The sequence below is a fragment of the Bombina bombina genome, chromosome 3 (assembly GCF_027579735.1).
Source record: "Bombina bombina isolate aBomBom1 chromosome 3, aBomBom1.pri, whole genome shotgun sequence".
Classification (NCBI taxonomy): domain Eukaryota; kingdom Metazoa; phylum Chordata; class Amphibia; order Anura; family Bombinatoridae; genus Bombina; species Bombina bombina.
In genome coordinates, this window is record NC_069501.1 from 995773123 (window position 1) to 995792293 (window position 19171).

General features: G+C 41.0%; 1 protein-coding gene across 2 annotated transcripts in view; it reads right to left on the reverse strand.

The window, feature by feature from the left end:
• LOC128654285 (signal transducer and activator of transcription 1-alpha/beta) overlaps positions 1–19171 on the reverse strand; it is a 507532-nt gene that overhangs the window by 122978 nt on the left and 365383 nt on the right. For both annotated transcript variants that reach the window (XM_053708137.1, XM_053708138.1), the window contains exon 14: positions 21–77. In XM_053708137.1, coding sequence (XP_053564112.1) covers positions 21–77 — 57 coding nt within the window. The remainder of the gene's footprint in view (positions 1–20; positions 78–19171) is intronic.

The window sequence follows — 19171 nt, forward strand, 5'->3', positions numbered from 1 at the left end:
AAAATAATACTACTACTTACATCATTTGTGCCTTTATTACCCTTGCCTCCGCCTCCAATCCTCTGTTCTTTTAAATCCTAGGAGATAAAGAACCCTTATATTATTTTATTGAATTTGTATATCATACTAAACCAATGTACTCTCATACTATTCTAACTAACCTTGTGCACTGAGCTAACCAATCACTGTGTAGCATGTTGCAGTCAGCAATTTCAGTATACATTAGTATGAAAGGCAGAATCAGAGCACAATTTTCAATGACTTTTATAGCAAAATATTTATTGCATTCTGCCTCTTAATTAAACATTTTGACCTAGAATACAAGTGGAGCACTAAGATATTAGCTCACGTTAAATCAATTTGCTCTTATTCTTGCGCTCATATTACAAGTTGAAAGTAGAATGGTTGTTCTTTAGTGAAAGCCTCAGGCGTGCTAACATATGGAGGTCAGATAACGTGTTAAGAAACAGTTGAAATTCCTTTGTTATTTATATTTATTATATTATAATATATAATAATATTATATTATATTTTGCATCATTCTTCCCTTCACAATTGGTTTTTGCTGAGAGTCTTTAGGAAATTTAGCCAGTGTCTGGTTACCATAGTAATGCCGTAATAGAATGGTCACAAATCTGCCGGCCATGTAGGTAGGGTTCCCAGGTGTCCAGTATTCAGCGAGATAGTCCAGTATTTTAGCAAACTGTCCAGTAAAATCTATAAAAAAAATACTGTACATTTCAATGTCCAGTATTTTTGAAGTCTCTGAAGTGTCGGCTAAATGTAAAGGGCCTCATATGCCTCTCTACAAATATGGCCCAAAAATAAGTATATTATTGCTGTGTGTGTGTGTGTGTGTGTTCTCCTGGAAGTCAAGGGAGTTAAATCACTACTGCATGTGTGTGTTACTGGCAACCAAAGGGATATGACTGCTTAGTTGTGAAAAGGATATACATTGTGAGGTCAAGGGTGGTGGCCAAGGTTGAGCCTTGGGGGGGGGGGGGGGCATTGTTTGACCCTACCTTTCACCCAGGACCAGTTACTTATAGGTTGTCTGGTATTTTTATGAAGCACAGCCAGTAAAGATACTTGTAGGTGGAAGGGTCAGGGTCAGACCTAAGCCTTAAATTTATTTTATTTAAGCTTTTAAAAAAACATCTGCTTCACTTTAAAGTGATTGTAAACTTTAATGAATTAAAGCACAGTATCAAAAAATAACTTAAAACAGGGGCACTTGAATTCATTAAAGTTTACAAAGACGCTTATTTTTTAAAAACATAAATTATGCTTACCTGATAATTTCATTTCCATCTGTGGGAGGAGAGTCCACTGCTTTATTCATTACTTGTGGGAATTAAGAACCTGACCACCAGGAGGAGGCAAAGACACCCCAGCCAAAGGCTTAAATACCTCCCCCACTCCCCTCATCCCCCAGTCATTCTGCCAAGGGAATAAGAATCAGTAGGAGAAATATCAGGTTATAAATGGTGCCAGAAGAATACACCAGAGAAACGGACGGGAGCAGTGGACTCTCCTCCCAAAGATGGAAATTAAATTATCAGGTAAGCATTATTTAGGTTTTCCATCTTGATTTGAGGAGAGTCCACTGCTTCATTCATTACTTGTGGGAACAAATACCCAAGCTCTAGAGGACACTGAATGAAAAAAAAAACTTGAGGGTAAAAGGAGGCAGACCCTAAACTGAGGGCACCACAGCCTGCAGAACCTTTCTCCCAAAAACTGCTTCCGCCGAAGCAAAAACATCAAATTTGTAAAATTTTGCAAAAGTATGTAAAGAAGACCAAGTTCCCAGTTGTCCACACCCAGAATGTGGATCGCTGAGATTGAACAATTGTGGGTCTCTGCCCAATCCAGAATCCGAGATACTTCCCTCATGGCTAGGGAGCTTCTCGTTCCCCCCTGATGGTTTCTGTAAGCCACCGAGGTAATGTTGTCCGACTGGAATCTGATGAATTGGGACGATCCCAGATTATTTATCGATAGACTCGATTCCTCTCGAGTCCATCTGCCCAGGATGGTCTCAAGAAGGATGTTCCCTCAGACGGATCCACCAAGAGAGGGACTCCCTTGTTCGGTTGTCCAGAGCTATCTGTTGGGATAGATCTAAATGATCGCCGTTCCATTGTCTCAACATGCATAACTGAAGAGGTCTGAGATGGAACCTGGCAAATGGAATGACATCAATGCTGGATACCATGAGCCCAATCACCTCCATACACCTGGCCACAGATGTCCTTGTGGAGGTCTGAAGGGCAAGACAGTTGGACGAAATCTTGCAACACCTCTGATCTGTCAAGAATATCTTCATGGCTATGGAATCTATTATCGTACCCAGGAACTCCACCCTGTTGCTGGGGACCAGAAAACTTTTTCCTGGTCCCTGGTTTTCCTGCAGAACCTTTCTCCCAAAAACTGCTTCCGCCGAAGCAAAAACATCAAATTTGTAAAATTTTGCAAAAGTATGTAAAGAAGACCAAGTCGCCGCCTTACAAATCTGCTTCTTAGAAAAAATTTGCAAAAGTATGTAAAGAAGACCAAGTCGCCGCCTTACAATTCTGCTTCATAGAAGCCTCGTTCTTAAAGGCCCAAGAAGAGGCCACAGCCCTAGTTGAGTGAGCTGTAATCCTCTGAAGAGGCTTATGTCCCGCTGTCTCATAGGCCAGATGGATAATGCTCCTCAACCAAAAAGACAGTGAAGTGGAAGTGGCCCGAACCACATCCAAATTATGAAGCAATCTTTCCATTGACGAAGAAGGGTTAGGACACAAGAAAGGAACTACTATTTCCTGATTGATGGTACGATTTGACACAACCTTGGAAAGAAACCCCAATCCAGTGCGAAGAACTGCCTTATCAGCATGAAAACCCAGGTAAGGAGGCTCACATTGCAAGGCCGCTAACTCAGAAACTCTGCGAGCCAATGCAATAGCCAGTAGGAATAGGACCTTCCAGGAAAGAAGTTTAATGTCAAGCGCATGCATAGGCTCAAAGGGAGCCCTCTACAAAATCTTAAGAACCAAGTTTAAGCTCCAAGGAGGAGCAGAATTTCTAAAGACAGGTCTGATCCTAGACAGAGCCTGAACAAAAGACTGAATATCAGGAAGCTCCGCTAGCTTCTTGTGTAACAGGACAGATAAAGCCGAAATGTGTCTCTTTAAGGAACTGGCAGCAAGATCCTTATCCAGTCCATCCTGGAGAAAGGCCAGAATCCTGGATACCCTAACCTTGTGCCAGGGATAGCCACGTTCCTCACACCAGGACAAGTAGGTCCTCCACACCTTAGGATAGATCCGCCGAGTGACCGGATTCCTGGCCTGAATGAGAGTATCAATCACTCTCTCGGCTAAGACTAGGCGTTCAATCCCCACGCAGTCAGCCTCAGAGAATCAAGATTTTGGTGTAGAAATGGACCCCGGACCAGCAGATCCCTGCGACAGAGTAACCTCCATGGAGGAGATGATGACATCCCCACCAAATCCGTAAACCACGTCCTCCGCGGCCACGACGGAGCAATTAGAATAGCCAAAGCTTGCACCTGCTTGATGTGGGCCAGTACAAGAGGTAGAAGTGGCAACGGCGGAAAAATGTAAAGTAGGTTGAACTCCCAGGGCACCGCCAAGGCACCTATCAGCTCTGCCTGGGGATCCCTGAACCACGACCCGTATCTGGGTAGTTTAAAGTTGAGTCTGGACGCAATGAGGTCTATCTCTGGCGTCCCCCATCTGTTGCAGATCTCCGCGAACACCTTGGGATGGAGAGACCATCCCCTGGATGAAACGATTGTCTGCTTAGAAAATCCGCTTCCCAGTTGTCCACACCCAGAATGTGGATCGCTGAGATTGAACAATTGTGGGTCTCTGCCCAATCCAGAATCCGAGATACTTCCCTCATGGCTAGGGAGCTTCTCGTTCCCCCCTGATGGTTTCTGTAAGCCACCAAGGTAATGTTGTCCGACTAGAATCTGATGAATTGGGACGATCCCAGAATATTTATCGATAGACTCGATTCCTCTCGAGTCCACCTGCCCAGGATGGTCTCAAGAAGGATGTTCCCTCAGACGGATCCACCAAGAGAGGGACTCCCTTGTTCCGAGAGAGGAGAGATCCCGCACGCATCCTAGGAAGGCGTCTCTCTTCCCTGGACTTGAAGATAGGTTTGACAGGAGGAACCTGCCTCTGGGAGGATGAGTCTTGAACCCTAACCTGTAACCCTGGGCAACGACCTCAAAACCCAAGGGTCCTGAATGTCTCCAGGCCACCGCAAAAAGAGATAGTCTGCCCCCTACACGATCCAGAGACGGATCGGGGCCGCCCCCTTCATGCCAATTTTGTCTCGGCGAGCTTCTTGCTTTGCTTGGTTTTGTTCCAAGAGTTAGCTGGTTTCCAAGATCCTTTGGACTGCCCTGTCTTCGCGGCAGGCTGCTGGCGATGAGACTTGTCCGCACTAAAGGGACGAAAAGAAGACCCCTTAGGCTTCTTCTTATCCTGCGGCAGGAAAACACCCTTGCCACTCGTGACCGTGGATATGATAGGGTCCAGACCTGTACCAAAAAGAACTTTCCCTTTAAACGGGAGGGAAAGTAATCTAGACTTGGAAGTCATGTCAGCAGACCACGACTTTAACCACAGAGCCCTACGGGCTAGAACAGAAAAACCTGATGTATTGGCATTCAGGCAAATAATCTGCATATTTGCATCATAAATGAACGAATGAGCTACCCTTAAGGCCTTAATTTGTTCCTGTATCTCCTCGAGGGGAGTCTCCACCTCAACCATAGCTGACAGAGTGTCGGACCAATAGGTAGCAGCACCAGCCACAGCCACTGCCGGTTGAAAAACGAACCCTGTAAGTTGGAACATCTTTCTCAACATGGACTCCAATTTTTTATCCATGGGCTCCTTGAATGAAGAACTCTCCAATGAGCGGAATAGTCGTTCTCTTAGCGAGCATGGAGATATCACCATCCACCTTAGGAATGCCCCCCCACAGCTCAAGCTGTGAGTACGGAACAGGGAACAGCTTCTTAAAAGAAGTAGAAGGAGAAAAGGACGAACCACGTTTAATTCTTAATATTATTAGCTATTTTAATGGAGACCGGGAAAGTCTGAGGAACCACCCTGTCCTAATAAACCCTATCTGGTGTAGAAATGGACCCTGGACCAGCAGATCCCTGCGACAGGGTAACCTCCATGGAGGAGATGATGACATCCCCACCAGATCCGCAAACCACATCCTCCGCGGCCATGACGGAGTAATTAGAATAGCCAAAGCTTGCACCTGCTTGATGTGGGCCAGTACACGAGGTAGAAGTGGCAACAGTGGAACAATGTAAAGTAGGTTGAACTCCTAGGCATCTATCAGCTCTGCCTGGGGATCCCTGGACTACGAACCGGATCTGGGTAGCTTGAAGTTGAGTCTGGACGCCATGAGGTCTATCTCTGGCAACCCCCATCTGCTGCAGATCTCTGCGAACACCTTTTGGAGTCCATGGATCAAAGGTTACTCGGCAGTTTCGGTTCAGGAACCTCCAATGTAGCAAGCGCCTCTTTCAGTAGAAAGCGCAAATGCTCCATTTTAAATTGAAAATCTGGCTCCTCCGCAGACAGAGGTCTAGAAGTCGCCAATTCCGACCCAGAAAAAACGTCCTCCGAAGAGTCGGAGTCGCCCACATGTGCTGATAATCTGTGAGAGACATCCAGCGGAGTAGATGACCCCTGGGGCGGATAACTATGTTTCACCTTTCGCTTAGCAGGGCGTGGTAAGGCATTGAAGGCCGCAGAAGCCGCCGTTTGTAACTGATCAGCGAAATCTGGGCGACCCAAAGGGCCCCTCCCGCGGGAGGATTAGTAGTGCCCTGGGGAGCTGCATGTGCAATCGGAGATGAGTGTAGGGAACGCACCTTGCGGGGCGGAGAACCCTCAGAGGTGGATGGCTCAGTTGTACTAAACAACTTCGTCTTCTACAACCACCGGTCAAGAAAGAGGAAGTTAAGGAGGCCTCTCTCTCGCTAAGACACTGACTATTCACACACTGACAGAGCCTCATCTCACACATTATGCAGCATTAAAACACAATAAATAATATTATGTACAAACCCCCCTGTTCAATAACCCCCTTTCCGAGGGTCTTATCCTTGATTCTATACAGATAAAGGAGACACACTGTGACCCTGTCTTTTTACGTTATCATATATGTATAAATGAAATTATCTTACCAGAAACTATGCCGTGGAACAGGAACATGGCCATTCAAGTGTGACAGGGTAGTAGCATCGCTCCTGACATGGACTTGAGCAGAAAAGCAGGCAGCAAAACTCATCAATGCTGATTGCTTATGGAGCCGTTAATCTGAGTCAGGATGGGTTCGCAGAAAGACTCTCCCTGCATCTCCGGACTCTAAAATTCATCCATGCTCTCACTAAGAGGCTGACAGGACTACTTAAAACTCCAGTCCCATTTCGAAGAGTACTACCCTCCAAAAGGGACTACTCTGAATCTTCTGACACTTAACTGCCAACCTCCTGTGATGAAAGGCAAAGAATGACTGGGGGATGAGGGGAGTGGGGGTGGTATTTAAGCCTTTGGCTGGGGTGTCTTTGCCTCCTCCTGGTGGCCAGGTTCTTAATTACCATAAGTAATGAATGAAGCAGTGGACTCTCCTCCCATTAAGATGGAAATACTTACCATTGCATTATGGAAAACGCCTGAATCTCCTGATTTCTTTAGCATATGGATGACGAATGCAGCTTCCTCCAATCGTTGCATGCCTCACAAGCTGGATGCCAAAGGGGGCACGCAGCAATTGCAGGAAGCCATATTCGTCATCCATATGCTAAAGAAAGCAGGAGATTGCGGGTAGAGGATCAGCGCTATGTTTTCATAACGCAATGGTAAGTATTTTAAAAAATAAGCGTCTTTGTAAACTTTAATGAATTAAAGTGCCCCTGTTTTTAATATTTTTTGATACTGGGCTTTTATTCGTTAAAGTTTACAATAACTTTATATTAGGTTAACTATTTATGGATATATATATATTTATATCTAAGTGTACCAGTGTGTTCCCTATTCTATATTTTTATAGATGACCACATGATTTGAAATTTTCACATACATCATGATCATGATTAGGTGAGTTATACTGTTGACAGAAAGGAGTGTTGATAGTTGGTTGCTATGACAACATCTTGGTGTTTTACCGCATTATATACTGACTTGCTTTGTATTACAACTTAGTATGACTATATATATATATAAAATACTAATAAGCGCACTCTTATCAGCAGGAATCCTAAGAACCAGGGTGCACAAGTAGTCAAATATTCATCCAAAAAAAAAAAATCGCAATCTCTAGATTTAAGCACAGCAAAGGAAGGGGCACAAACCTGAGGAAGGGGTGTAAACCCTGAAACGTCACTCAATAAACCTTTGGTGTGCTTAAATCCAAAGAGTGATTTTTTGGGATGGAGATTATATATATATATATATATATATATATCACCACACACACACATACACACACACACATATACTGTACATACATATATATATATATATATATATATATATACATATATATATATATATACACACACATATACAGTATATATATATATATATATATATATATATGTGATATACCTTTAAGGTATCTCCCTTCATGCACCTTGCTCCTTTAAAAGGGAGCCTCCCTACAATCAATCTTTGCCTGATTATTGAGAAGTTCAACAGCCTGGAGGCTGTTTCCTTTGCTACTATTCAGGTCACATCTATACCTATCAAATTTATGATTGGAAATTATACCTAAAGTTTGTTAGCCTAGAACTGAGTCATCTACAGCTTCCTCTGAGTTGTAAACCAGTTTCTAAACATCTGTGATTACCGCTCTGCACTAAAATCCTTTACAGGTCTCCCTCTGCAGCTCGCTGTCAGTTTATTTTACACATCGCGGAACCTCCGCAGCTTTCCGACGCTGGATCCCCAAACCGGAGTGAGTCCACACATTCACCGCAAGCCATTCACTCCTGCAACAGGCAAGCTCTCTCTGTCTCCTTCTCACAGGTACTTCTGTTTTGTTACAACTTCTGGATATTGATTGTATCGGTTGGCCTCTCCTGTTGCCATATTTATTCAAGTTGACTTTGTCTAAGTTTATATTGCTACACGCATGGGATGTGAATCACTTTACCTCTGCATACTATTCCGCAATAAATACTGCTTGCAAGTTACATATTTGGACAAACCTAAGGTTGGATTAAGCAATCTGTGTGAGTGACTTTGTATATATTTTATTGGGTGAATGTGTGTGAAGTAAACTGGACTCTGAATCATAAGTTACAGATGATAAAAGATTCTTCCCACTAATCCTAACTTCAACTAACCTTCTGATTCTGGGCTATCAGAGTTAGAGTTCTTAAACTTACTATACTGGCTATTAATTGCTCACTGTTACCATTTCTGTTCAAACTAAGTCTGTGTTTGCAGAAATAGATATACAAAAGAGCTACAAATACTCTATTTCTGGTTTGTGTGTGAGTGGATTCATTACATAATAATCAGGCCTAAAACTGATCCTGTTAAATTACTAAAACATGGATCCCACAGAAATAAAAAATGAATTCACTAATGTGTACCAGAAATTAGATTATTTAGCCCATGCTATACAATAAGTACAGGCTGAGAATGTAGCCATAAAAGCAATGTTAAAGGATTTCATAACACCTAAACCTGTGGATATACCTGAACCCCAAGTACATACACCAACACCATTTTCTGGAAAACGATCTGAGTTTCGTGATTTCAAAAACGCATGCAACTTGCAATTTTCTTTGAAACCACGCACCTATCATTCAGACAGGATTAAAGTTTGCACCACAATTTCATACATGATAGGAGAGCCACGTACCTGGGCTAACAGATTCTTTGAGCAGAACAACCCCATTCTAGATTCATTAACTGATTTCTTTTCAGCAATGACAAGTCTGTTTGAGGATTCAAACAGCCAAATACAAGCTGAGACCAAACTGCGGTCATTAAAACAAGGCAAAAGGACTGTAGAGGAATACACAACAGACTTTCAGATGTGGGCCTCAGACTCATTGTGGAATGAGGTAAGCTTGCGTAATCAGTTTTCGCCTAGGTTTGTCTGAATCTCTAAAAGATGAACTCTCACGATTGGAACTCCCCTGAAACACTCACCGGCTAATCAAGCTAAGCACCACATTAGATAGACGTCTGAGGGAAAGAAAAGCTGAAAAAGCATGTATGACCCCTCTATCAGACGCACCTATCCATCATCGGTCTCCCAAGTCAGAAACCAGACTTTCAGCACCCCAATGGAGATTGGGGCAAATCAAAGGTCCTCTGACTCAAGAGGAGAAAACAAGAAGGAAATTAGGAAATGTATGTCTTTACTGCGCTCACAAGGAGCACAACAGTTGCAACCTGCCCCCCTCCTACTCAAAAACAAAAGAAGGGTAAGAAAAAAAATTTAATATCATTATACAATTTATCTACTGCTACCCAGCTCACCTGTCTCGCTCTCTTTACAGTGGGACCGTCTCCACATCCAGAGTGACGCGTTAGTAGATTCTGGTGCTTCAGGGATATATATTGGATGATACATTTGTTAAAAAGAATAAAATACCCACAGTGTGTAAACAGCAACCAGTTTTTGTGAAGTTAATAGATGGTACTTTGATTCAGAAAGGTCCTATCACACACCTACACTATACCTTTACTTACAACCACAAAAAATGGTCACACTGAATACCTTACATATGATATCATTCGATTGATAGACATTCCATTATTTTAGGATACATGTGGTTAAAGACACATAATCCAAGCATTGATTGGTTAAAGGATGAGATAAATTTAACATCTAGATATTGCACAAATACGTGTTATCCACACTGTTCCTATATCTTCTATGAGAATGGTGTACCAGCGGCATATTTCTGATTTTGATAGATGTATTCGATTTAAAAGAGGCTGAATCATTGCCGCCACAACCGTGAATTTGACTGCCCCACATCGAATTAATACCCGGGTCTCAAAATCCCTATGGCAAAATAAATCCTCTGTCCAGGATGAGTTAACCCATTTACGCAACCTACCTAGATGACAACCTTAAAAAGGTTTTATATCACATTCAACTTCACCCGCAGCAGCTGGTATTTTTTTTGTTAAAAATAAAGATCTAAGTCTAAGACCCATAATAGATTATCGAGCCTTAAATGCGATAACAGTAAAAAAACGATACCCATTGCCTTTAATACCAGAATTATTGGAAAGACTCACCAATGCCACCATATATACCAAATTGGATTTGAAGGGGGCATATAATTTGATTCGGATTACGAGTGGAGACGAATGGAAGACAGCTTTTCGCACACGATACGGTTTATTTCAGTACCAATGTCATGCCTTTCGGGTTGAGTAACGCACCAGCTACCTTTCCAACATTTCATCAACGAGATATTCCGAGATTTAACTGACATATGTGTTGTAATTTATCTAGATGATATTTTAATTTATTCCACAAATTTACAAGATCATGAAAGGCATGTACGATGGGTACTCACCCGACTAAGACAGCATAGATTGTTTGCCAAACTGGAAAAATGCAATTTCCATGTTAAACAGATTAAGTTCCTTGGTTATATTCTATCTCCTCAAAAAATCCAAATGGACCCTGAAAAGATAAACACGATCCAGGAATGGACCATACCCACGCAGTGTTCGAGCGCTACAGAGGTTTTTTGGGTTTCTCGAATTTTTACAGAAAATTCATCAGAGATTTTACTACTATTGTAAGACCATTAACCCAACTCACAAGGAAATCCCAAAGATTTCATTGGAATGAAGAAGCTCAAACTGCTTTTAACAAGCTAAAGCACTGTTTCTCCACTGCTCCAGTTCTGACGCTGCCAGACTATCAATCTCAATTCATACTAGAGGTTGATGCCTCCAACACCGGCATAGGAGCAGTCCTATCACAAAAAAATCAAGGAAAACCAAGAAATGCATCCCGTAGCTATTTATTCCAGAACCTTGCTCCCAGCTGAAATAAATTATAGCATTGGTGACAAAGAGCTCTTAGCAATTAAAAGTTCCTTAGAGCACTGGAGGGCATCTATTAGAAGGGTCAAAAGAACCTTTTCTCATTTTTACTGATCACAAAAACCTTGAGTATTTAAGGAAAAGTAAAACTCTCTCTGCACGCCAAGTCAGATGGTCTCTGTTTTTAGATCGCTTTAATTTTTTGATTACTTACAGACCAGGACATTCTACACCAAAGCTGATGCCCTCCTCAAGAATGTATGATCCTACCGAACATCTCCGAGACCCTCAATCCTATCATACCAGAAGAGAAATTTATATTCTCACTTTCTAACTTAGAAAAGGACATTTTTCTGGAAACTCAAAAGAAAATGTGCCCCCCAACTTGTGAGAGAGATTCCACATCAGAGTTGATGTACCACAAAATAGAGTTATATGTACCTAAGGCTCTTAGGATGTTGATATTAAAACATTATCATGACAATGTCTTGTCAGGCCACAAAGGTGTACAAAAGACCACCAACTTGATCAAAAGACACTTCTGGTGGCCACAGCTAAATCAAGATGTTATACATCATCTGAAGAAATGTGATATATGTGCAAGAAATAAAGTGGCACACAAAAAACCTATTGGTTTATTAACTACTTTACCAATACCGGATATGCCGTGGTCCACCATATCAATGGATTTTATTGTTGATCTTCCAGTCTCACGAAAGTACACCACTATTCTAGTGGTTGTAGATCACTTAACTAAATTGGGTCATTTTATTCCACTAACAAGTTTACCCACAGCCATTATTACTGCAAAGGTCTTTTAGATAATATAGTCAAACTACACGGATTACCAACTACAGTGATCACAGATAGAGGTACTCAGTTCACCTCAGCCTTCTGGAGGTCTCTGTGCAAACTGTTACAAATTGATACACGTTATACCACAGCTTTTCATCCTCAGTCAAATGGGTTGACTGAACGTTTGAATCAGACACTAGAACAATTCCTACGATGTTATCTGAGCCATCTTCAGGATGATTGGGTTGAGTTCTCATACAACAACTCAATCTCTACCTCAACCAAAGTATCACCATTCTTCGCCACGTACGGCTTCCATCCAACCACTATCACAATATCCCATACCACAGTGAATTGTCCAGGAGCAATGGATTTTAGTAATTCCTTACAAGATAGACTTCAGTTGCTTAAAACTCATTTGCAGGAAGCTCAAGAACATCAAAAGAAGTACTATGACCTACATCATTCCCCTAGTCCCACCTATGTCGTAGGAGACTTGGTTCTACTGTCCACAAAGTATCTGAAACTTCGTGTGCCATGTAAAAAATTGGCCAATCAATTTATTGGTCCGTTCCCGATTGCGGCAATAGTTAACTCGAACGCTGTTCGGTTGACTCTGCCTAAAGATCTCACTGTTCATCCTACATTTCATGTCTCTCTAATTAAGCCTTACGTAGGGGACCCTTTACTACAACTGGCAGATCCTCCTCCACCTATTTATCACCAGGATCAGTTGGAATATGAAGTGGAGTCCATCCTAGATTCCCGGATACGTCGCGGTCATGTACAGTACTTGATACAATGGAAAGGCTATGGTCCTGAAAGCAACTCATGGGAATCTCATGAGGATGTTCACGCTCCTGATCTGCTCTCCGCTTTTCATCGGCGGTATCCTGGGAAGCCATATCTCCGCACCCCTGTTGACTGCCCTTGAGGAGGGGGGTATGTGATATACCTTTAAGGTATCTCCCTTCATGCACCTTGCTCCTTTAAAAGGGAGCCTCCTACAATCAATCTTTGCCTGATTATTGAGAAGTTCAACAGCCTGGAGGCTGTTTCCTTTGCTACTATTCAGGTCACATCTATACCTATCAAATTTATGATTGGAAATTATACCTAAAGTTTGTTAGCCTAGAACTGAGTCATCTACAGCTTCCTCTGAGTTGTAAACCAGTTTCTAAACATCTGTGATTACCGCTCTGCACTAAAATCCTTTACAGGTCTCCCTCTGCAGCTCCTGTCAGTTTATTTTACACATCGCGGAACCTCCGCAGCTTTCCAACGCTGGATCCCCAAACCGGAAGTGAGTCACACATTCACCGCAAGCCATTCACTCCTGCAACAGGCAAGCTCTCTCTGTCTCCTTACTCACAGGTAACTTCTGTTTGTTACAACTTCTGGATATTGATTGTATCGGTTGGCTCTCCTGTTGCCATATTTATTCAAGTTGACTTTGTCTAAGTTATATTGCTACACGCATGGGATGTGAATCACTTTACCTCTGCATACTATTCCGCAATAAATACTGCTTGCAAGTTACATATTTGGACAAACCTAAGGTTGGATTAAGCAATCTGTGTGAGTGACTTTGTATATATTTTATTGGGTGAATGTGTGTGAAGTAAACTGGACTCTGAATCATAAGTTACAGATGATAAAAGATTCTTCCACTAATCCTAACTTCAACTAACTTCTGATTCTGGGCTATCAGAGTTAGAGTTCTTAAACTTACTATACTGGCTATTAATTGCTCACTGTTACCATTTCTGTTCAAACTAAGTCTGTGTTTGCAGAAATAGATATACAAAAGAGCTACAAATACTCTATTTCTGGTTTGTGTGTGAGTGGATTCATTACAATATATATATATATATATATATATATATATATATATATATATATATATATATATATATATATATATATATATATATATATACATACATACATACATACATACATACACACACACACACCCCTGTGTACCTCAGAGATATTGAGGGTTTGGTTCATGTTTACCCTATACTGTAGTCTATTAAGTGTGCAATAGCATTATGTCTAAAAAACAATGCACATACCAAAATTAAAATATACTTTATTGCTAAAAAATGCTAACCATCATCTGAGCCTTCAGCAAGTCGTAATCTTATGGTTTGTGTGTGTATGTAGCTATATATATATATACACACATACACAGTATAATATATAATATATATATATATATATATATTATGTGATATGTGTATAAATTTAAAAAATATGGCGCCCATAGACTTGCTCGACGAAGAGTTGCTACAAACCTTTAATTTGATAAAAACATAATTTATGCTAACCAGATTAATTCCTTTCCTTCCGGATAGGGAGAGTCCACGGCTTCATTCCTTACTGTTGGGAAATACAACACCTGACCACCAGGAGGAGGCTAAGACACCACAATCAAAAAGCTTAAATATCCCTCCAACTTCCTCATTACCCCAGTGATTCTGCCGAGGGAACAAGGAAAAGTAGGAGAAAGATTAGGGTATAAATGGTGCCAGAAGAATAAAATAAGTAGGGAACCGCCCATAGACAAGAAAAAACGTGCGGGGGCCGTGGACTCTCCCTATCTGGAAGGAAAGGAATTTATCTGGTAAGCATAAATTATGTTTTCCATCCTAAGATAGGGAGAGTCCCCGGCTTCATTCCTTACTGTTGGGAAAACTATACCCAAGCTCCAGAGGACACTGAATGAATAACGGGAGGGAAACCTAATTTAGTACGTAAAACTGCCTTATCTGCATTAAAAATCAGATAAGGGGGCTCACATTGCAAAGCAATGTGAGTCTTTGCATTTAGGCAAATAATTTGCATATTGTCAGAGCTTTAATTCTGTCTTGAATATCCTCGAGGGGAGACTCCACCTCAACGAGTTCCCACAAAGACTCGCACCAGTAGGTAGCCGCTCCGGCAACTGCAGACGCCGGTTGAAACAAAAATCCCGTATGTTGAAACATCTTTCTCAGAAAGGTTTCCATTTTCTTATCCATCAGCTCTCTGAACGAAGAACTATCCTCAAGTTTAGAGATAGCACCATCCACCTTAAGAATGGAGCACAAATCCAGTTGAGAGTCCAGAACCGGGAACAACTTTTTAAAAGTAGACGAGTGGGAAAAGGAAGAACCAATTCTTTCCCATTCGTTCTGTATAATGTTCGCCATCTTAACTGGCACAGGAAAAGTCAAAGGAACTTTGCTGTCTTCGTAAACTCTAATTTAGGTATCATAGGTTCTTCAGGCAGCGCGGCCTCTGGAACCTCCAACGTAGACAGAGCCTCCTTTAATAAAAAATGCAAGTGCTCAATTTTAAAGTAAAAGGACGGTTCCTCTGCAGCAGGAGGAACCGTTCCAGAAAGGACTCCGACCCAGAAAGTTCACCCTCTGAAGCTACAGAAGTTAACTCATCATCGGATAACTGGGACATAATAGCTAAATCCGATAAATATTTAGAAGACTCTGGGTAAGGAGAGCAATGTTTAACCTTTCTCTTGCGTTTGATCGAACGAGTTAAAGCACTGAGGGCCGCAGACACCGCCGTTTGTAACTGTGTGGCAAAGTCTGCAAGAAGAAGGCCCCCTCCGGATGGAGGATTAGATGTGCTACAGGGAACTGCATATGGAGTGGAGAATGTAGCAAGGGTAGTAATCTCACGGGATGCTAAATCCTGAGAGGTAGACGGCTCAGAGGGACTAAGAGCCTTAGCAGACTTGTCTCCCTTCTTAGACTTTATAACGGTGTTAAGGCATATGGAACATAATTGAGTGGGAGGGGAAACCACGACCTCCTCACAATATAAACAGGTATGATTTAGGACAGAAGAAGGAGTACCTTCTAACATGTCAGAGTCCTCCATAGCTCAGGTTATACCCACAGAAGGACACAAATAAAAACATTTTTATTATAGAAAACTGCACCTATATACTCCCAATGCTGAGGCGCTCGACACCTCCTAGACCCAGACAATTAACAGAGGAAACGCTCTCCTCAGGTTCAAGTCTCAGCTAGAATGGAGGAAATGAACATAGACCACACCCGGTCACATGGAGTGCAGGACAGTACTTCCCCTGTTATTACAAGTACAGCAAGTAATAGGAGCTTTGCAACACTTTAAAAAATGAAAGTGAAACCTGTTTGTTCCAGCCAAAAAAAAACACAGTCTATCAACCCAGGAAAAAAATCACACAAAGCAGCATGTAAATAATTAATACACTGATTAATTAACCCCAACTGTTCAATAAATCCCCTTCAGAGGATATTAATCCTGGATTCTATCAAGGTATAAAGGAGCCACACTGTGACCCTGTTATAGTGTTTTATGTGTAAAAAATGAAAGAATCTTACCTCTAGGATCCATGCTGTGGAACAAAACACAGCCTCTCAAGTCTGACAGTCTTATAGCAGTGCTCCTGACATGGACTTGAGTGAGAGAAAGCAGGCAGTGAAACTCGTCAACACTGATTGGTTAAAGGGACACTGAACCCAAATTTGTTCTTTCGTGATTCAGATAGAGCATGCAATTTTAAGCAACTTTCTAATTTACTCCTATTATAAAATTTTCTTCATTCTCTTGGAATCTTTATTTGAAATGCAAGAATGTAAGTTTAGATGCCAGCCCATTTTTGGTGAACAACCTGGGTTGTTCTTGCTGATTGGTGGACAAATTCACCAAACAATAATCAAGTGCTGTTCATTGTCTGAACCAAAAAATTAGCTTAGGTGCCTTCTTTTTCAAATAAAGATAGCAAGAGAATGAAGAAAAAAATTATAATAGGAGTAAATTAGAAAGTTGCTTAAAATTGCATGCTCTATCTGAATCGCGAAAGAAAAAATTTGGGTTCAGTGTCCCTTTAAGAGCTGTTAGCAGTAGTCTGGATGGTTTCGCAGAAAAACTTTCCCCTGCACCTCCAGACTCTAACTTTCATCAATACTCTCACTGAGAGGTTGACATGACTACTTAAAACTCCAAATCTCGAAGGGCAGATACCCTTTTCTAGGACTCTCCGAATCTTCTGACAATTCTCTGCCACCTTCTAACGTGATAAAAGGCAAAGAATGACTGGGGTAATGAGGAAGTGAGAGGGATATTTAAGTTTTTGGCTGGGGTGTCTTTGCCTCCTCCTGGTGGCCAGGTGTTGTATTTCCCAACAGTAAGGAATGAAGCCGTGGACACTCCCTATCTTAGGAAGGAAAAAGACAATATCTGGGAAGCCCAATAAAGCGAAGAGCAATAAAATGAGGTACGCCTGGGAATGTATGTGTATGTATATATAAAATATATATACACACACACATATATATATATATATATATATATATACATATATATATATATATATATATATATATATATATACACACACACACACATCCATATACACACACAGATTTATTTATTTTTAACATGACAAGGTGTTGAACTGGGCTCAAAGATGTTTCTATCTAGGTGTATTTGGTCTCCCAAAGGAAAAAAAATGGGCAACCAGACGTGGATTCCTTACTTATAGGAATATGGCTGCACCTCACTGACAAGGCCCATTCAAGGCCAAAACGATCATCTAGGGCTGCAGTGTTCCTTGTTCAGAGAAGAAATGCCTGGTATTTCAACACTGGACAGACCTTAACCCCTTAGTGACAGACCATTTTACATTTCTGCAGTGTTTGTGTTTAGCTGTAATTTTCCTCTTACTCATTTACTGTACCCACACATATTATATACCGTTTTTCTCACCATTAAATGAACTTTATAAAGATACCATTTTTTTTTCATCATATCATAAATTAACTATAAAAATTTTTATAAAATATGATGAAAAAATGAAGAGAAAAAAGCACACACTTTTTCTAACTTTGACCCCCAAATCTGTTAGACATCTACAACCACTGAAAAACACCCATGCTAAAGTTTCTAAATTTTGCCCTGAGTTTAGAAATAAAGTGATAGAAAACTAAGATCCAGCGAGCTCCAAAAAAGTAGGGTTTATTAAAAAAAAAGGGGAACACACACACTGTATAAAGGGTACAAATGAAAAAAAAGCTAACACATAAGAAGAACGCTATGACCCACAGCTCCCTGCCAGTCTAAAGTTTAGAAATACCTAATGTTTACATGTTCTTTGCTTTTTTTTTTTGCAAGTTATAGGGCAATAAGTACAAGTAGCACTTTGCTATTTCCAAACCATTTTTTTTTCTCAAAATTAGCAATAGTTACATTGGAACACTGATATCTGTCAGTAATCCCTGAATATCCCTTGACATGTATATATTAGTTTTTAGTAGACAACCCAAAGTATTGATCTAGGCCCATTTTGGTATATTTCATGCCACAATTTCACCACCAAATGCGATCAAATAAAAAAAAATCCTAAATTTATGCTTTCCAGATAAATTACTTTCTTTTACGATATGACGAGTCCACGGATTTCATCCTTACTTGTGGGATATTAACGTCCTGCTAACAGGAAGTGGCAAAGAGCACCACAGCAGAGCTGTATATATAGCCCCTCCCTTCCCCTTCACCTCCAGTCATTCGGCCGAAGGTTAAAGGAAGAGAAAAGGAAAGGCTAAAAAGGTTCAGAGGTGACTGAAGTCTTTAAAAATTTTTTTAATAAATCTGTCTTAAAATAACAGGGTGAGCCGTGGACTCGTCATATCGTAAAAGAAAGTAATTTATCAGGTAAGCATAAATTTAGTTTTCTTTTACAAAGATATGACGAGTCCACGGATTTCATCCTTACTTGTGGGAAACCAATACCAAAGCAATAGGACACGTATGAAAGGGAGGGACAAGACAGAGACCTAAACAGAAGGCACCATTGCTTGAAGAACCTTTCTCCCAAAGATAGCCTCAGAAGTAGCAAAAGTATCAAATTTGGAAAATTTGGAAGAAGTGTGAAGGGACAACCAAGTCGCAGCCTTACAAATCTGTTCAACAGATGCATCGTTTATAAAAGCCCATGTGGAAGCCACAGCCCTAGTAGAATGAGCCGTAATTTTTCAGGAGGCTGCTGTCCAGCAGTCTCATATGCCAGGCGGATGATACTTCTCAGCCAAAAAGAAAGAGAGGTAGCCAAAGCTTTTTGACCCCTACACTTTTCCGGAATAAACAATAAACAATGAAGATGATTGATGGAACTCCTTAGTTGCCTGTAAGTAAAATTTTAAGGCACGGACCACATCCAAATTATGCAACATACGCTCCTTCTTAGAAGAAGGGTTAGGACACAAGGAAGGAACAACAATTTCCTGATTAAAATTCTTATT